A 21,295-nucleotide genomic window follows, 5' to 3' on the forward strand; every position below is an offset into this window, starting at 1 on the left:
TTATCTATTTAATTATATAACAGTGCTATTCTTTCTTTCCAGTAAACATCATTGAATAAACTTGAACAGAATTCCAAGTAGACCTGCTTAGAATTGCTGTCACTGACAGACCTTTTTAAATTAATTTAAGAACTTAAAGGACAGATTAAAATGTAAGTATATTATTTATTTATTTATTTATTTATTTATTTATTTATTTATTTATTTATTTATTTATTTATTTATTTATAGCCCACCTTTCTCACTAGGACTCAAGGCAAGATTATACAGACTAAGTTAATAAAATCAACAAGATTGCACATCCAATAAACAATACAATAGTATTTCTATTGCAGAAATGTGGTATCGACCAGAAATCTGAAAACAGAACTGAAGCAAAACATAAGTATTAACATGACAAAATAAACAATGCAAACATTTCATAGGTAGCATCCTACTTACAGCAACAGGCAATATGAGCTATTCAGACTGTAGTCCCTAAACCTTTGCCCAAGTTAGCTTTCTAAACCATTCTAAACCATAGAAAACCTCTCTTGGATAATTGGAGGGCTGGCAAGTCCGGCTCTCTGAGGCCATCGATGAAATCGCCCCCCGTCGTCCTCTTCGCTGCCGGAATCGCCGGGCTCCTTGGTATACGGAGGAGCTGCGGCAACAGAAACGGGAGCTAAGACGACTTGAACGCGTGTGGCGGCGATCTCGGGACGAGGAAGCAAGAACATCTTATAGGCTGTTTATGAAGTCCTATGAGATGGCGGTGAAAGCTGTGAAGAAAGAGTATTATGCAGCTTCCATCGCATCAGCTAGCTCTCGCCCAGCTAAATTATTTAATGTGGTCCGTTCATTGGTCTCCCAATCAGGTGGAGACCATCAAAAGTTGAATTGGAGATAAGCTGTGAGGCTTTTGCGAGCTTTTTTACTGATAAGATCTTGCTTCTCCGCCGCGACTTACCAGCCACAGTTGATACAGTAAATGAACTAGAGGCCCCTTGGCCGTCTTCGGGACCCATATTAGATCATTTCAGCCCTCTTTTCGGGGAAGAGGTGGACAGGATTCTGCAGGTGGTACGGCCTACCACATGCCCCTTGGACCCGTGCCCGTCATGGCTGGTGAAAGCCAGTGTTGACGGGCTTCGGAATTCCTTGGAGGCGATTATAAACCTGTCCTTGAGCTCTGGGGTTTTTCCCAAGGCGCTGAAGGAAGCTGTGGTACGGCCTCTTCTGAAGAAATCATCATTAGATCCTGCTGACCTGCTCAATTACCGACCAGTTTCCAACCTTCCGTTTTTGGGGAAGGTGATTGAGCGGGCGGCAGAGAAGCAACTGCAGAAATTCCTGAAGGAGACCTCAGCCCTAGACCCCTTCCAGTCTGGTTTCCGCCCGGGACATGGGGTCGAGACATTGTTGGTCGCCCTCACAGACGATCTCCGCAGACATCTGGATCAGGGCGGATCAGCACTGCTGATTTTGCTGGATCTGTCAGCAGCGTTTGATATGGTTGATCATGAGCTTTTAACCCACCGCCTTGCCGATGTGGGGATTCAGGGGACAGCACTGCAGTGGCTGGTCTCCTTTCTCCACAATCGGGGACAGAGGGTGGCGCTCGGGGAGAGGGTGTCATCTCGTAGGCCACTGGTTTGTGGTGTGCCACAGGGAGCGATACTCTCTCCATTATTATTTAATATCTATATGCGCCCCCTCGCCCAGCTGGTGCGGAGTTTCGGGCTTGGGTGTCACCAATACGCGGATGACACCCAGCTTTATCTGTTGTTGGACGGGCAGCCTGGATCGGCCCCTGATGCCCTGGAGCGTGCTTTTGAGGCTGTGGCTGGTTGGTTGAGACAAAGTCGGCTGAAATTGAATCCCACGAAGACGGAGGTCCTGTATGTGGGTCATGGGGAGATGGCTTTGGGACCCCAGCTTCCTACACTTGATGGGGCAGCACTTACACTGTCCCCGAGGGTTAGGAGCCTGGGGGTGATTCTGGATTCCTCCTTGAAGATGGAGGACCAGATCACTGCAGTTGCCAGGTCTTCCTTTTATTATCTTCGGCAGGCCAGGCAGCTTGCCCCTTATTTGTCTCCCTGTGACATGACTACAGTGGTCCAAGCAATGGTCACCTCTAGGTTGGATTACTGTAACGCGCTCTACGCTGGGCTTCCCATGGGCCTGATCCGGCGGTTACAGCTGGTACAGAATGCAGCAGCGCGGGTCATTGCTGGAGCACCGGTGTGGGAGCATATTACACCGGTGCTACGCCAGCTGCATTGGCTGCCAGTGGAGTACCGAATCAGGTTCAAGGTTTTGGTGTTAACCTACAAAGCCCTACGCGGACTGGGACCGACGTATCTGAGGGACCGTCTCTCACCATATGAGCCCCGGAGGACTCTCCGCTCTGGCAGAAAACATCTTTTAAGTGTCCCTGGCCCTAGGGAGGCCCGCCTGGCGTCGACCAGGGCCAGGGCCTTTTCAGTCCTGGCCCCGACCTGGTGGAATGCTCTGTCTTGCGAGACAAGGGCCCGGCAAGATTTGCTTGCATTTCGCCGGGCCTGTAAGACAGAGCTATTCCGCCAGGCATATGGCTAACGCCGGGCAGTGCCCGCCTCCCCCCGTGAAGGGGGGGTTAAACCATCACCCCTATGCAAACACAGAGGCATGTATGAACCACTGGGCAGCATGAATTGTTATATTTAATGTTTTTAAATGTTTTTAAATGTATTATTTAATGTTTTTAAATGTTTTTAAACATGTTTGTATTTGTTATCCGCACTGAGCCTGCGAAAGCAGGGAGGGCGGAATATAAATATAATAAATTAAATTAATTCAGTTTTGCATAGTTTCCAGAAAGCCAGAAGGGTGGGATCTTTCCTGACTAGACATGAGCATAAATCGAAACAGAATCAAATTTCGTGATGAATCGGGCCGATTCGTGTATCATGAAAACATGTTTTGTGAGGCAGTGTTTTTCATGAAATCCATGACTTTGGGGGCCAATTTAGTTCGATTCATGAATGTTTTTTGATGCCAGACAGGCTGGAGCCGATCCATTGCTTCCCTAGGCAACACAGACCCAGAATGTTTGCAGACTTTTTGTTGCCGTGAAACCCCCAATTTTAGCCCACAGAACCTTGATAGGCAGCTCTCCTTGCCAACCTGAGAGCTCCCATTCTGTTCTATGAGAGCAACAAGCAGGGGAGAGATGGGCCTTCTGTAGTCATAGGAACACGAATCTCATCCCTCCCTGTTAGGCAGGTCTATCTGCCAACCAGAGAGCTCCTGTTCTGCTCTACGTGAGTGTTTCTTATATAAAGCACAGTTCTGTGCCTCCTTCTTTCAGTTCCAGTAGACAGGGGGAGAGGGAGGAGCTGTTCCTGGGATTTGGAGTGAGAGAAAGTGGATTTAGGAGCTTTTGGCTGGATTTGCTGCTGCTTCAAAAGAGACTGAAAAGCCTCTTTCTTATTTTCTGCTCTTGTCCTTGCTGGGAAGGTTGTTGTGTGAGGGTGCCTTTTTTCCTCCACCACACCCCACTTCAGTCTCAGTCTCAGGGCACTGCCCAGCTCTGGAGCCTAGCTTGACTAAGGCCTCCCTTTTTTTCCTTTGATTTTCTTTGTTTCTTCCTATTCTTTCTGGGTTCCTCTGCTGAGGCCTCACATTACCAGTCAACGTATTGCAATCGTCACCAAACTTGGAGTGTGGCTAAAGGAGAGCCTGCTGAAGTCTCCCTGTGAGTTTGGCATCTCTGGGTATGAAGGGGGCTGTTGTAGGGCCCCGGGATCTGATGAATCATGAACCTAATAAATCATTTTGCAAAACGGGACAATTTCATGAAAGTTCACGGTTCATGTTTTGTGGAATGCAATGAACCATTAAACTCAGGGTCCCCCCCCCCATTTCATGTCCTCTCTATTCCTGACCTATTCAAGCAGGCCACTCCATAAGGTGGGGGGTCACCACAGAGAAAGCACTTGTTGTATAGGCACTTGTTGATTTTGCCCATTTGCAAGGTGGTACCCACAGAAAGCCCTGCTCAAATAAGCAAAGCTGTTGTGATGGAGCATAGGGGGAGAGGCAGTCTCACAGATATGAAAGGACTTTTATGTGATAGCCAATACCTTAAATTGAAACCAGTAATTGATGGGCAGCCAGTGTTGTCTCTGCAGAATGGGAGCAATATGCATGCATGTTCTGTCTAGCTCCCAATTAGCCATTATTAATATTCTTTAATTAACTAATTCACCTGACCTGAAAAGCCCAGGTGAACCTGATCTCATCAGATCTCAGAAGCCAAGTAGGCTTGGCTTTGGTTATTAATTGGATGGGAGACCTCCAATAAAGACCAGGGCTGCAGAGGCAGGCAATGGCAAAACTCCTCTGTTAGTCTCTTGCCATGGAAACTCCATGCACATTTCTCAACAGAACAATTTGGGCCTCAAACGAGCCCATTTCATCCTGTTTGGGGTCCAAATCAGCCAGCTGCAAAATGTGTGTGTGTGCACTCTCGGGGAGGCACAATGATGTCACTTCTGGGAGTGATGTTGTCGTGCCACCCCTGGAAGCATGCCTGGGAGGCCTGTTTCTGTGCCCTTCTCCCCTGCTGGCCAGGTGAGTTGTGGTGGGAGGATGGAGGGTGAAAGTGGGAAATTCCCCAACTCCACCAGGGAATGGGATCCCCAGTTAGAAACAAATAAATTGAAAAAAAGTGAGCTGCCAAAACTGGCCTCTGAAATTCAGCTCCTAAGGGTCAAGGTACTCTGAGAAATTTGGAGATGGCCAAAATAGGGGATTCCTCCAGTGGAGTGGCACAGTTGGATGCAAGCCAGTATTTTAATAGTGTCTGTATGCTTATTTTTCTCCCAATACTTCTAAATTAGAAGCATTTCTCTACTTTAGGGGTCATTTAGATGGCATCCATTTTAGGATCTCTTTCACCAGAGGTGGACAAAATGCTTCAGTAATCACTGGCTTTTTTTCAATTCACACACAGCCCACTGCACATATGTTTATTTACAAAATTCATACCCTGACATTCTGCCCACATCAGGAACACCATGACAGCGAACAAGTTAAAATATAAAAATAAAACATCTTAAAAGCCATTTAAACCAGCAAAACACATCATTAAAACAATTAAAATAAGCTAAAATACACATACAAAAATATAACAGCAATTAAAACACTGAAAACTATTCACTCACTGCTAACTCCTTCTAAGTTTAATGAAGCTTACTTGCTGGTTAAGTATGCTTAAAATTACAATTCATGCTTTAAATGTGCAAAAAACCCCACCTCTGTCTAAATGTTTATATTCATTCTTCAGCACAAACCATTTTTAAAATGCCAGAATTTTAGGGTCTAAAAGAGTTACTGTTTTCTTATTTTGTTTGGCTCTAAAAGAAGGTGACCTGTACTAGGATTAGAAGCAAGATCATTGCAGTATCACTCACTTTACAGCACTTCCTAATTGTTTCACCTTTGCTCATAAGAACATAAGAAGAGCCCTGCTGGACCAGACCAGTGGTCCATCTAGTTCAAAGTAATGTATCATTACACAGAGAGCAATCCTAAGTAAGTCTACTCTGAAGATAGTCCGGTGTGATTTAATGGGACTTACTCTCTGGAAAATGTCCTTAGGATTGCAGCCACAGAGACCAACCAATTACTCTGAAAGGCTAACGCAGGGCACAGAGGCAAAGGCCTCTCCCTGCTTTTATCTCCAAGCCTGATATTCAGAGGCTTTACTCCCTTCAGTGACCATGGCTGATAGCCACTGTTGGACCTATCTGCCATTGATCTGTCTAATCCTTCTATATTATTATTAAAACCTTTTACCTATGAAGAACAATTTCACAATACCATGTCATAAAGCAATCCGTTTCTGTTTTACAGATGAAGAAAATGAGATGAAGAGATTTGCCCCAGCTTCCCAGGACAGTCTGTAGCTGAGCTTGATACAAACCTACAATAACCAGGGTTAAAATCCAGTATTCAACTGATTAGACCACACTGGCTTTGCAAACGTACTTTAATGCAGCACAGTGGAGTTTATAAGCGTTAGTGACATTCTGCTAGTGTAATACTGAGCTTGAAAGCTAATGTGATATATTATTTATACCTCTCAACCCTCTTTTTTCCAGTAGAACAAAGATTTCTGTCATTTTCTGAGAAATATATTCGTAACTTGTTGCAAAAAAATGTGACATGCTCAAAGTCATATCATTTCACAATGTAAGAATGATAAAAACAGAATTTAGGGCAATGTTTTCATATTTGTTGTCATTTGCTAATGCCTTTTAGAAGGCCAATTGACACAGTGCATTCCTCAGAGTTCTATGCTTTTATGTCCACTGAAAGTTGAGAGGTATTGTGTGTTAGAGCAGACCTGTGAAATGTACCTAGCAACACACATACTGCACCATAAATGCAAGACAAAGTATGCATCAAGCAAGAAATTATTGCAATGGGCATCAGGCTCACTAACCTCTCTCAATGGCTTTCCAGGGGCATGTCTTCCTTTAGTAACAGAAGTAGAGGTATCAAAAAGAAAAGAGGAAAACACACACACACAAATATAGAAAAACTTCAGTGTTCACTCTGGAATTGAATACGGAATGGCAACTTGGTAATATAAGCTTAAAGTTCTAAAATATGTAGAATATTCTTGTTGTTCATCTAAGCAAGTATATTCATACAAATCATATTCAGGTTGAAATGTAGACAAATGGTTAATAAAAGTTATTGATCACCTATTTCGTAGGAAGAGCAATATATAGATCTTAGTATGCCTTAATTCTTTTGCTATAGCAGCCAACATTTGCGCAACTTTTCCCAATGAAATATTCAGGGATTCCACTGATAATCCTGTTTGCCACTGCTAAGAATGATCCAACTTAGCTCCCTTCTATACTAAAAAAATGCCAAACATTTTTAATAACCTTTCAAGAACAAGAATAATATGCAGACACACCCTACTCTTGATTAGACACATTGTACAAGTACTTTGGTGTTACAAGTGGATGAGATGCAGAACAACTTGAGATACTTGAGATACTAATGCAGTTGTACCGAGTGTTGCTACAGTTGAAGCCCACTGAAATCTGCACAAGATAACAATTTTATCTAAAGAATTCTTTCTATTCTACTGCTTTCCTGCTAGACTAAGACTGATACATCCATGTAAAATGCAGTGCCCTGGATGAACAAAAAATGTAGCTGTCTCATTTTGTCACAGTCCAATACTCTTGCTCAGACACCATGGAGGAGATTCTCAAGACTTATAGCTACACTGTTAAAAAGATCATTCCTCTTTTTGTAATTATAATTTCCCTCTACGGCTTCTTAATAGTGACTGCAATGCTGGAGTTAGTTAAAGCATAGTTTTTCATTTCCACCCCCTGAAAAACAACATATTGGGTGTTGGGTTTCTTTTCTTTTTTAATTAAAAAAGAGAGCTGTAGAAGTAGGGGTTGCAATTTGTTCTGCTTTATTTTCCAAGAAATTTCTGACGTTATCAACAGCACATTTAAAGAAAAGAACAGGTAGAAATGTGCTTTTAAACCTTTACCTTGGTGGTGGAAAGTGCCATCAAGCCAACCCTGGATTTCCTTCGTGGTCTCCCATACTACTAATCAGGCTCACCCCTCGTGGAATCTTGCCACCGGGTTGTAAGGGTTTTTTTTGGTGTGTTTTTACTATTGCAGGACCCCTCAATTGTAGTGAAATGTTTTTTCATTTTAATATAGAATATTGTTGTTTTTAATGCTGTAAAGAGCAGGCCTTGATTGAGGGAGAGGTGGTATAAAAATCTAATAAATAAATAAGTTTCTGAGATCTGACAAGATCAGGCTAGCCTGGGTCATCCAGGTCAAAAACATTTCTCTACCATGCTAGTAAATCTGTGCACTACTCACACTTAAATAAGTGGGCAGGGAATTTGCTCAGATGTCTGTCATTGAAAGATGACAAAAAAGCATGTTTTCTCGATAAACTGAGATTTAAACATACTTTACATATATTCTATCATGAGGAATATAAAATAAACACTATTTCTGTTTCACTTAGTCAGCAGTGCAATGAATTTTGCACAGACGTGGACCTGGATCAAATTATTACTCTCACATTTAAACAAACATCTACCACACACACAAAGCTCTGTGGACAGACCTGCTTACCTTTAACACAAAAACAGGACATTGGGTCCTGCAAGCTTAAAATCAAGCAAAGAGAAATCAACCTTTGGTTCAATGTTCATAGCAAAGTTCTCCCCACAGCTTTAACCACAGGCTCACCCACTGAGCTCCACTATGGAAATACTGATCTTCGGTAAAACTTCTACTCTAATACCTTCAAAATTGTAGCTTTTTACATGCTAAGTAATCACCATTGAATTCTGGAAGGCTACATAATACATACGTATATAATTTAGGGTTGCCAAACTCCAGCTGGGGCCTGGAGATCTCCTGGAATTACAATTGATCTCCAGACTAGAAAGATCAGTTTTCCTGGAGAAAATAACTAATTGCAGGGTGGAATCTTATTGCATTATACCCCACTGAGGTCCCTCCTCTCCCCAAACCACACCCTCTATAGATTCTACCTCCATATTTCCAGGAATTTCCTAAACTAGAGTTGGCAACTCTAATGTAGAACACGGGTAGTTTTCAGAGGCAAATACACAAATGACTAATTGTAATTCAACAAACAGATTTTTTCTGTCAAACTATAAGATATTTTCTGAAAATCCATTATCCATTCATAAAGCTCTCCCAAATCCTAATGGCATTAAAACCCATCTTATCAACTTCCAAAGTCACAATTCAGAGAACGTTAATTGTGCGTATGTTCTGTTAAAATCAAGGAGACCTGAAGTTCCACTGATTCTATAAAAGGACTACAGTGTGATTAACACTCTGTGGATTGGATCAATAACTGAACATTTTACTTTAAAAGTATGCTTTTTATGACCTGCAGCATTTGAAAGCTTAAATTTCATAGTCATTCATTTGTCAAAAGGAAAAAAATATGCCTATCTGATGCATTTAAAACTCCCAGTAGACTTTGCAATTTGTACACAAATATAGCATGAAAACAATTTATTCCATGACTTGCTATCTTGCAGGATTTAATAAACTTCTAAGGTGGAATTTAATAGTACATTTCCACCAAATGTTAGACCTCTGGCTTTGACATCTGTTTTGAGTTAGAACAGCAGCTGTGAGAAGCAGCTGCATCCACTATGAATTTGCTTTGAGTGGTATGATAAAGGGGCTGTGGATAGGAACTGTAAAACTCATAAAGAAAAAGAAGATTCATTAGAGTCCAATCATCAGATACTCAGCAGAAATTCTATTGATAGAAATTAAACTGCTTTTGCAAAAAACTTCAGTTCTGCAGTGAGCGCAGAGATTCTCCTATAATGTCTGCCCTTTCAGCTATTCTTAGCAGTTACAACAACAAAGAGAAACTATCAACTTCCAGAAGATCTGTTTATGTAGGACTGAGACATACTAAATTGGCCTTAATTGGCATACGAGATTCTTTATCTCTTTTCAAAAGAAAGTGTTAAAAATATGGTTGAATAACAAAAGCCTAAATAACTGTACTATTGGTTTGAACTGATTAGATATTAGTTACATTTTTTTCCATTAGAATTACAAATATTCTTTCAATAATATTTCCCCCAATTAGAAACTGGAGATTGGCCTGTGTAAGGTTTTGCATGTAATTAAGTTTTGAGTATTTTATTTCTGCTGGCTGATGTGACGTATTTAGTATTCGTTACTGTGGGTTTAAATGCAGGCATCTGAGGAGAGGAGGAGGGCTGGATAGGTGAATGGAGCCTGCTCTGATTGAACAGTAGCTGTACCCTAGAGGTTGGAGTGATCTGCAGTTTTTAATCAGAGTGCTGAAAGAAAAGTGTTCACTCTGGCCAAATCAGGCAAATTGTGTGACACCTGAGAGAATCTGAGAGATATTTATTCAGCCAGGAGATTCAGGACAAATCAGACAATCTGTGTGGAGCCTCAGCTGTCTGTGTGTATCTTCAAAAAAGTATTTATTCTGTGTGGAAGCCTGAAAAGGTCTCATTCTGTCTAGGTCAGGCAAACTGTGAGGAAAAGACTTAGTGAATCTATGTCTGTGTATATAGAGTGTTTGTTCTGTTAGTGAAGATGTGGGTGGAAAATAAGTTCTTATTACTGGGACTGTGAATATATAACTTTTTTTGAAACCACCAAGCTTAAGAACTAGTCTGAAACCAATATGCTTTTCAGTATTCTTCAACCATCACGTTATGCACTTATAAATAAATTCTACTTTTCTTTAACCTCACATCCACCCTCACACACTGACTGTTCTGTCATGCTACCATGTATAACAAAGCCTTCCTAGAATACCAGAAGAGACCTAAGGCAAAAGCCTTTGATACCAGGAAAACTCTTTTGGGAAACAGCAATATATAGGTCACACAGCAGTGGAATTCAAACCCCAAAGGGAAGGCATTCTCAAGGAATAAACCTGGATAAAGCAGAGAACACCTGAAGCTCTCTTTGTGTGGAGAAAAAAGGAGGGTTGGTTGTAACCAGGGCCCTTCTGAACTAAAAGTTTAAGGTAACAAAAGGACAAGCAGAATTAAAGGTACAAGACAAACTTTGCTAATCTGTATTTTTACATACAAACTGATTTTTCCACAACTAACTGAAAATATGCTCAGGAAAACAACAACCAGGCATGTAACATCTTTTCTTATTTCACTTTTGCATTAGAAAGATGTGCCTGAATAAGACTTTTGTATAATTCAAATGTACAACTCAAAAAGTTGTTTATTTTTGTAGTGACTGGTTCAACTGTAAACTGTTCAGTTGAGCCAACAGAAGGCATCATTTCACTTGTTTTGCATTCTTTTTAAACATTATTAAATTCTCATTATTAAATTAAATTTCTAATTTCTAAGTATTTAATGGTCTGGTTGGTGGGGCTATCCCATTCTCCATAATCTGCTCTCCATGCAGAAGGATATAATCAGATGATGGTCTCTGTTTGGAGATGGATACTTTAGCAGGAGCAGAGATTATACAGATATGATTATGAAGAAATCTGAAAGAAATATGATGCCTTTCTCCATGGGCAGAATCCATTTACAAATATGGGAGGAAACAGGTAAATGACCTAAAGGAGCGCCACTCTGGAAGCTGTACTGTAATTTTTTCAATGATGTTTAAGAATCCATCCCTAACAATCTTCCTAGATGTGCCTGGTAGTGGATGATCTTGGGCCAGTGTGCTAAAATTCTACGAAGTGTGTTAGGACTCATCCACATGGTGGGTTGCTACAATCCTAACCTAGTGCTACAGTACATAGTGGAAACAAGCTCTGTGAACCTGGACGTGCTGATCCAAGTTCCTATAAGTTGCGTGAATAAGTGGAGCCAGTTTGCCTGCATAGGTAACTTGTCTTTCCCTTCAAGGCCCTCCATGACTTTTCCCCAGTCTATCATGCAGTTCCTCAAAATTGACACTTTCCATAAAGCTTTTGTTTTAACCTCTTACTGATGGGTTTGATCATATCTCTACTTTGTGTTATCTGGTGAAATTTACAATGTAAAGCCCTATGAAGCTCCATATACACAAGTGGTTGTTATGTGCATAATAACTTTCACTTTAGTCCTCAGTTAGTGTAGTTTATTGTAAATCAAACTCCACTAACTTGAACCCTAAGAGATCTAAAAGGTAGACAGGCAAAGCCTCCTGCTTTTCTGAAAGATTGCCACATTCAAATCTTCTGGAGAATTTTCTTCATTACTCTAGCAAACCTGCAGAACCAGCTTTGTAAATGGTAAATTAAAAATATATATATTTGGAATTGCATGAAACAGACCGTCTCCAGTATCCAATCTGACTGGCAAATAATCCCTGCCTTTGAGAATGAAGCAATTTGATAGAGGTTGAATAGAAATTGTAACAGCATTCTTTTTTACTAAGAAGGATTTGGGAAGGTTCACAGAATCCCTTTATGTGAAATACTTTTTGCTAGAGAGGTGCAATGGCCTATGAAAAGTCTGATAAGTGACATTTCAATATATTGTTTCAGTATGTTCATTAACAACATTCAGTTTTCTCAAGCCCAGTATTTTGGAAATAAAATATAATGAATGCTTTTGCCTGAGTCATCAAGAGATTTTTTTTTAAAAAAATGTATCATATAGTCATAGGCAACAGATACTTCTTCACCCAGAATACATTTTTCTATTAGCTCTTTAAAATGATCAGCTTTCAAATATGATAGTAGAAAAACCATCCTGCATATTTTCAATGTCAGGTTTGTATCCCAGGAGCTATATAAAGTGAAGGGCTAATATAACTATAAACTATTTCTGAAAAAATGATTACTGCAATAAATGATGATGCCACCTTGCATAGATACTATGTTGTAACACTAATATAAATTAATATAAATAATATAACCATTCAAAATTAGAAATTTAACTCATGGCCAGTAAAATAGTATTTAAAGTAATAGTGAAATATTTGATTGATGACATCTACCGTTTACCATGATATGAATACAACCTTTAAGAGATTCAGTCATCTACATCATCTGGCCACGTGAGGTGACCATAACTGGACCAGATTAGAAGTCAGGGAAAGAAAAGTTCTTCACTCAACAGTTACCCATATAATTGTATGCCCAATGTGGTAGGTTTAAGTAAATGTATTCACCTCAAGCAGTGCTTTGTAACCTGTGAAAATGCCAAATTAATTCTAAATAAAATAATTACGAGAGGACCCCACATTTCAGGTCTGACTTAGAAGTATGAAGGAATAAAACAATGGCCAACTTACTCTTAACTTGTAATCCACATATTGTGTGAGATCTCATGTAAAATCTGTGTCATGGAAAAACTGCACAGAAGAATAGCTTCCCTTCCTGTCTCCCACAACTGCTGCAGTCTAAAATGCTCCTGGAAAAACTGCCTCTGGGGAGATGGAGGACTCCCAGGAACAGCATGAGGGGGAGTTGAAGGTCAGTCATGAGGTGAAAACTGCCCCATCCCAGGGTGGATCTTTTCAATGGGATCCATGTTCTTCTAACATACTGTACCAATACAGGATTGAAAAGTGGATTGTAATTTATTTTAAAATTATTGTTTGAAGCATCTGCCTCCCCTCCATGGTTTTTAAGAAGTATGATTCTTATAAAAATACCATTAGTTTTATTACACTTCTCTGAGTCATCTATTGTATTTTTAAAAAAAGATAAAGGTCACGTATAGAGATGGGCACGAGCCAGGAAAATGGCGGTTCATGGTTTGTCGCGTTTCATGAACCACGAACCAACATTAACTTGCTCAGTTCGCGAACCGGTTTGTTTGGTTCATCATGTCACTCCAGAGGCTGTAGAACAACTCCCTTAACAGTCAGAGATGCCAAACTCACCGGGAGTCTCAGCAGGCCTTCCTCCAGCCACCCTCCAAGTTTGGTGAAGACTGGATTTTGGATGTCTGCATTATAGACCCCCAAAGCGGGTGCCCCCAGGAAAGTTCCATTAGATACAATGGAAGCCACGGATGCCAATTGACTTGCATTGGCTCCATTGAAATACTTTGCAGCACCAAAAAGTTGCAATGAAAATGTGGGATGGAGTTAGAGAATCTTCCTCTGAGAACGGAATTACAGCCCCCAGAGTGGAATGATGGTTCCTGGGAGCAGAAAAACTGCCCCGGGGCTAGAATGGGAACAGAAGTACTTGTTTAGGGGACAGTTAAGGAGATGTTCTTGGGGAGACAGGAATATTCTTTTAAAGGACAGGAGAACAGAGACAATCTCTGAGAGGATGTTCTTTGATGAGACAGGAATATTCTTGTACAAGAAAGGACAGAGGCGATCCATGAGGAAAGGTCAATCTTGGGGGTGATGGATATAGATTTGAAGAAAGGGATTTTATATACTACTTTTATATACTTCTGTGCCTTTCAATATTACATGCCTTGCACTTTTCTATGCTCAGGAGCCAATGTAGTATTTGTAATGCAATCTGTAAGAATATGACACTTGAAACAAGAAGAACAGAGAAGAATGTACGCTGACTAAAAAAAATATACTGCTTGTAGAGATGCACTTATAAAAAGATTACACATATGTTATATTATTCTATAAGATTCCAATGGGAATCAATACCAGAGAGCCTTTTGTAGAAAGCGATTTATGCAGCAAGCTGGGTCGGCTACCCAGCATTATCTCCCTCAAGGCTGCAAAAAGGAGGGAGAGTGCAGAAATGGGGGAAACATTCCTTTCTGCCTGCAGACGTCAGTTATCTGAAGGCCCCAAGGCTGCCAGATTGAGACTCCCTGGCGCCATCGAAGGTAACAGTAGCAAAAGGAAGTGGGCATAGCGATAGAAGATGGCCTTCCAAGGGGAGACAAGAGGCTGCAAGATTTGGAATTCCCCCAAGTAGGGGGGCGACCCAGAATTGCGTCTTCAAATCAGAAATGACCCTAGACACCTTATGAGCCAATAAGATAACAAATATTAGAATATTGTAATATTATTATAATTAACCTGAGGGTACTAATTGCTTTGCACTCTTATTGTAGCTTTGATGAGCTTTGCACACAAGGAGACCGTCTACTTCTGTGTAAAAATGAGCTCATCCACCGTTTAATTAAAATCTATTTTGCTTCAATTCAAACAGGACTCCAGGATTATTTGTTTTTTATTGTGGTTGGTCAAAGGGGGAAAAGATACCACAGAAGCGCAAAGTTTGCGCATAACAGCTGGGGGCTCGCCCTCGGCTGCGCCCTCTACTCCAGAGGAACTGTCCCTCGCGGGGACATCAGCAGCTCCCAGGAATGTGCACGGCAGCCTGTATTTTGGCTAAACTGGCAGAAGTTGGGACCTGGTAGAGGGACGGCGACTCGAGGGGGATGAGGAGAACGCAGCAAGAACCTGCCAGAGTCCTGGAGAAGGGAAGCAAAGGAGAAAGTGTGAGCGCGCAGGCGAATTAAGGTAAAAAGGGCCCCCTCCTCAGGCAGGGATATAGAAGCCCTTGATAAGTCCCACAGTAGGTGGGCAGAGGCATTATTTAACGCGAGGAGGGGAGGTGGGATCCCACATAAAGGAGTAAAGGAAGAATACGGTAAAGCCTAGGTGTGTGTGTGTGTGTGTGTGGTAAATTGGCGCCAATGAGGGGGTGCGTCTAACGGCCGGGAGCTCAGGGGAGCTGAGCTGCGTGGAGGTAGTTTGCAAGCAGCTCAATAGGAGTGCAACAAGTGGCTGGCAAGAGAAAGCCGAGAGGGTGAGTGCAGGGCTCAGTGGAGACCGCAAGGGAAAGAGACTCGCGGGGACAGGTCGAAGGTTTAAGCATGCTTCCGACAAGGCGGGAGCAAGCAGGCTCGAGAGAGAAAGTGAGCTGGGAGATGTTTGTGTAAACTGCGGGGATGGGGCCGCCGCTTCTGTATGGAGAAGAGCCTGACACATAGGCTTGACTTTGCAGGAGCGAGGAAGAGTGAGCGCCTCGCTGGTGTAAAGGGATTTTGAGGTCAAGCACACCAACTGCCTGAGGGAGCGCCAGACCCAGCAAGGCGGGTTTCGGAGGAAGTAAGCAACACGGCAGTGTGGTGATGTGTGGTGTTGCATAAACGCGGCTGAGTTTTTGGGGAGGAGTGAGAAAGAGATGCTCCGTGTGTGCGCATGTTTTTCTTTCTTTTGAGTGGAAAAAGGTGCTTGTGTTTTGTTGTAGACCTGTATGTTTGTCAGTCTATTCTGTCTATTTTGAAGGTATCCAAGGCAAAAGGCACACTAGGACACGCCAAAAGGTCGCTGCTGCAATCCAAAGCTTTATTCACAAGTGCCGAGGGTCAAATCAAGAAGACAGGGGAGCGCCCACACTCTCCAGCTGCTCCCGGCGGGAGATTGGCAACGGGTTTGCCTGGCTAAATTGTCCCGTTTCGCAAGGCTCACAGCTTCATCAAAAGCCACAAATAAATTCTTAGTGTAAAGCGTATTTCTTTTACTGAAAAATAACCTGCTAGACAAGAATCAAGTTTCTTCTTAGTTTTAGTTGAACAGAATGAGAATGAGTTCTGTTCAACTAAAACTAAGAAGAAACTTGATTCTTATCCAGCAGGTTATTTTTCAGTAAAAGAAATACGCTTTACACTAAGAATTTATTTGTGGCTTTTGATGAAGCTGTGAGCCTTGCGAAACGGGACAATTTAGCCAGGCAAACCTATTGCCAATCTCCCGCCGGGAGCAGCCGGAGAGTGTGGGCGCTCCCCTGTCTTCTTGATTTGACCCTCGGCACTTGTGAATAAAGCTTTGGATTGCAGCAGCGGTCTTTTGGCGTGTCCTTAGTGTGCCTTTTGCCTTGGAGTTTGGGACCGTTCCCCCTGTCCTTTTGCCCTATTCTGAAGGTATGACAAGAATATATACCAGTGTATGAAGGGAAGCATATACAAGTAAGCTGTAAAGCAGGCTGGGTAGGCTTGGAAGCACCAGGTGCTTGGAAGGGCAGAAATTGTGGCCAAGGGTGGGAAAATCCACCATTGTGGGCACAGGAGTAAAGCCTCACAAGGGCAAATGGACTTACCAGTCACCCAAGCCGGAAGGGCCATTAAGAAAAGTGTTATTGTCAAATCTGTTTCTGGATATCTTTCCTTCCCCTTTTAAGTTTGGAGTTGTCCTTGTCTGTTTTGTGTGGTTGTCAAAATAAACTTTGAGGATCCTTGTGTTTGTGCGAGTGTGCGTGTACGAGAGGAGAGAAAAGGGGGAGGTGACACATAGGAACTGGGTCACTGTCCACTCCAGCTGACCGCCTGGTGATTTTCTTTTGATTGTGTTTTACCCCCCCCTTCTCCCCCCCTATTTCTCCCCGGTGCCTTGGCACGGAGCTTTTGCTGATGTATGTGTAAAAATGAGAGACGGTCTGGAGAAGGACCGGGTCTAAAGAGTAAAAGAGGGGTATTTTTGTGATTCTGTATTTCAGGAGAAGAGAGAGTTGCTTTGTGACTTGGAATAAGGGAAACGAAGGGTTAAACCACCTTCTCTCCCTCTCAGTATCTATTGCCTTGGAGCTAGTGAAGGGAAGGGCACCGTGCAGTCTGGAGAAAGCGCGGAAGCTCCAAACTGCAGCTTGACATTGACTTTTTTTTTTGGAAAAAAAGGGGCTTATGGAGAAACACTTGATACTATCCCCCCCCCCCCCCCAGGAAGCAAACTACTAGGCATAAAATTCTAATCATACCCGGTGCGCTTAAGGGCTCCCCTTGTTGAAACGGGAGAACGGGGACTTGGCAAACTGTTTGCGCATAACAGGGCGGGGGGAGGAGACCTTGGGGGAACAGAAATCTTATTGGGGGAAATGACATAGTCTTTGAGGAGAAATGTTCTTTGAAAGGACAGAAAGAAAAGACAAAAGTCTTCTTTTAGAGGAAAGTTCTTGGGAGAGATGGAAAGAGAGTCCTGGGTGAGAGCTGCAGCGACCAGAGTCCATCTCCCCAACAGGGTGGCCAAGAGGGAAGCCTTCCACCAGCAGAATTCATCTCTGCAACAAGGTGGGCGATTCTTGAGGGGACTCATAAGGAGGGGGTTAAATAGGGGACGGGGTGTGGGAGGTAATGTGGGCGGCTGTATCAGCAAGTGGTTGGGATGTCGAGGCCCTGGATGGTCTAGTGGCAAGGAATTCCCAAAGGGGGGGGGGTTCAGATCCTCCTGGAATGAACCCAGCTATGGACAACCGAGTCCCTCTGCTGCGATGCAGCCAAGGGGAGGCAGGCACTGGTGGACTAGGGGATGGGAGGACCCATGGGGAAGGAGGTTAAAATTCCCCTTGGGGGGTGCATTTGCACTTGGCAAGGATAGGGGTTGATCCAGAGCCCTGACCTACACAGACACCTTTCTATCCAGGACAGGTGCTCTAAATAATAATGATACCAATAATAAGTATGATATATAAAAGTATTCTGTGAGTCCCCACAGGAACCCACTAGGCTTGGCTCCTGAGGCTGGCACTGGGAGACAGGTGCTTAAAATAATAATAAAAGACTCCTTAGATGAGTAACCCACTAGGCTTAGCCCCTGAGCCTGGCTGTGAAACAGAAGCAGGTGTTTCAGAGCCCTGAAGCACCAGAATGTCGAACACAAGCTTCAAATAGCTTCCACTTTGACTGCAAATCCAACAGCAGTTCCTCCCTGTCTAACTGCCTGCTGGAAACTGAAACCACTCGCCTGAGACCTGGGGGTTATGCTCCTTCTGCTCTCATAGAGCTGAATGGGAGCTCTCTGCTTGGCAGCCAGAGCTGCCTATCAAGCTTTGGAGGGCTAACATTGGTGTTCCCGGGGCTGCAGAAGGTCTGCAGAAGGCCATCCCCTCGTTGCCTATGGAATAGATTGATTGGTACCAGGCTGTCTGCAGTGATGAATTGAAAAATGAACCAAATGAATCACCTTAAAAATCATAGTGGTTTGTCATGGTTCATCAGAAATGTGCTCCAACAAACCACAGGTTTGCGAACCACGAACTGGCCCGTTTCATGATGAAATTTGGTTCGTATTTCGGTTCGTGCCCATCTCTAGTAATGAACTAGTTAGAAGAGGGTTTTGCAAACAGTAGGGTAAGAATGATATCCTCTAAAACGCACTACAGGCAGGTAAAACAGAACTATGCACTACGTAACCCACAGCACAGTGTTTCAATGAAACATTTGCCTGCGGGGTAATCTTGGGAGACAGGTTTAAAATTACTCTGCATTAGCATCACTCAAAGACAGAAAATACTGCTTTCTTTAACCCAAGCCCTTTTCCTCATGGCAATATAATGTAGTATCCAGACTCAGAAATGACCTTTTCTTAAACATGAAAGACATCACACAATTACTATCTATACTTTGTTTTGACAAAGTAAGAAAATACTAGACACATACATTTTAAAAAGGTTCCCATATCTCAATATCCTGGCCTCAAATCCTCAACTAATCTAATTAAACAATCATATTTTTTCACCTAAACTTTGTAATATGAGCAGAGAAAAAATGGTGTAGAGTTTTAAAAAATGGAAGAAACAACTGTGACAAAATAAGACAAATTAGGGGAGAATATATCTACCAAGAGAATATATGTGCTGCCCTCACCCAGCAACCTATTTTACACAGGGATCGTTTGGGAAAATGGTATATTCTACTGCATTGAATGAGGAGTTTCACAAGCACCTCTGAACTCAGGGAGATCTCTCAGTCAGAATAAATAAGAGGATGCGCATGTGTGTATTTTTTTATTCTGCTTGCATCATGAAACATTTCTGAGCATTTCTGAGCTAAATTAATGTCCTCATGGATACATGATTTTAAAATATTTCTGTCTTGTGCTCTTATTTTGTTTTAGATGGACACCTGTCATCTACACAACTGACTCTGAGCAAGATACTGATCTGTAAAAAAGCAGCTATAATTTAACTGCCAGTCGTTGCTTTTGAACTCTGGAGTTTACCTCTTGTACTTGGGAAGGAATTGTTGAGCTGTTCCATGACCTCTTCCAACCCTGTGCTTGTGTCCTGGGGAGGGCTGAGCAAATCATCCTCACCTGAAAAAACAAAAAAGAAGTCCACAGTTTTTAAGCCACTAGTCAGAGTTCAGGGACTGTTAACTATTCATTTGGGACTTAAGCAAGTCTGAGTTTGCAGAATTGCAGTGTTCCAGCCACAGTGTACATAACACACCCTACTAAAGTCATTATTTTAACATAAACCCTCCGGCCTGACATCTAGCAGAAATTTCAATATATATATGCATACACATAACCCCATTATTTTCTAAATCTTCAAGCTACTTCCATTCATGTGAAATAATGTAGGCCTGTGACGGCAAAATAAATTATTTCAAAAGTCTTAAGTGTCTGTACTGGAAAAAAAAAGAAAGTAACTGCTAGAAAGAGCAAGAGGTTCCTTTATTCCATTACTACACTAGGTAGTGTATTTGTGAATAGACATGGGTACGAAAAGAAAAAACTCCCGAACATGGTGTTCATTGTTTGTTGCTATCCACAAACAACGAACATTGACAAACATGACCTGTTCACGAACATGTTTGTTGTTCATGGGGGCCAGCAGGCTCTCCTCCAGCCATCAAGATCCCTACCATACCACTCTCAGAAACCCTACCTGAGCAGGCAGCAGGAAAGGTAACAATAATAGCTTGGCCCAGAGCCTGGCAGCAGCCCTGGAACTTGAAGAGGTAGATCCCTATCCTACCACACAAAAAGAAAATTCTAGCTCCAATGCACTCTCCCTGTCTCTCTCTCAAAATGCCAACAGCAACTGTCTCTCCCTCACTGTCTGCAAAACCAGAGCTGGGAGCCCCCCTCCCCCCTGCTCTTTGCTTCCTAGTAACAAATTTGGAGCTCCACACTTGAAAGGAAGACCTGCCTATCAAGCTAAATTGGGCTTAGATTGGGGTTTCCAGGGCAACAGAAGGAGTTCAGACAGAATTCAGGCAGTCCCTGCCTCTGGTTGCCAAGGGAATTAATTGCAGGTGCCAGACTGTCTGGCTTGACGAACAGCAACGAATGAGGCTTGCAACGACCATCTGTTCGTTTAGAATGGGGCCTCATGAACAGCTTGTTTGCGAACAGCTGATTGGGCTGTTCGTGGCTTTTTTTAGTTCGTATTGCTGTTCATGCCCATCTCTAGTTGTGAGCCACATTTCAATGGTGATGTGGTTACACTGGAAATGTGATTCCTAGCAAAGTAAATCAGAACCAACAAATGCTCAGGTGCTTTAGTTTTAATAGTTTCAGCAGCTGAACTGAATCAGAGGAAACCTGCAGAATGTTTCACTTATATTGGGCAAAGTTTCACATAGCACAGAACACTTGTCCCCTGTGTTCTGTGACCCAATTATGATGCCGCATATAAATGGAAAGTTCAGTTATTACAAGGGGCTTTTGTCAGCAGTCTCACATGACTATTGTTTCAATATAAAGTATGTTTTTAGACTAATGTGCACAACAATGATGCTGTATATAGCGTAATAATACATAACAATATCAAATTTTATTTTACATAAGACAGAAGAAATTGATTTTAGTTATAGTTTTAAAAGATGTCATGGAAATTTGATGTTTGATGGAATGTTTTCAAAACCAAGAAGACTTCACTCATATTCCTCAAACAAGGGAAAGCAGAATCCATGAAGAATCATATGAACGTGAGGCCAAGCTATGTTCATGCCCATCATAGACTAACAGAGATTTGTTGTAATGTCTGACTCTGAAGGCTGCCCTGGGTGTTCAGATATTCGGGATAAAGGAATAAA

General features: G+C 42.3%; 1 protein-coding gene across 4 annotated transcripts in view; it reads right to left on the reverse strand.

The window, feature by feature from the left end:
• DMD (dystrophin) overlaps nucleotides 1-21,295 on the reverse strand; it is a 2,144,806-nt gene that overhangs the window by 8,158 nt on the left and 2,115,353 nt on the right. For 3 of the 4 annotated variants that reach the window (XM_054973283.1, XM_054973285.1, XM_054973284.1), the window contains one exon: nucleotides 19,473-19,565. In XM_054973283.1, coding sequence (XP_054829258.1) covers nucleotides 19,473-19,565 — 93 coding nt within the window. Of the gene's footprint in view, nucleotides 1-6,475; nucleotides 6,508-19,472; nucleotides 19,566-21,295 lie in introns of all 4 variants that reach the window. The other variant, XM_054973282.1, reaches the window with a different exon arrangement.

The sequence above is a fragment of the Eublepharis macularius genome, chromosome 3 (assembly GCF_028583425.1).
Source record: "Eublepharis macularius isolate TG4126 chromosome 3, MPM_Emac_v1.0, whole genome shotgun sequence".
In the NCBI taxonomy this organism is placed as follows: domain Eukaryota; kingdom Metazoa; phylum Chordata; class Lepidosauria; order Squamata; family Eublepharidae; genus Eublepharis; species Eublepharis macularius.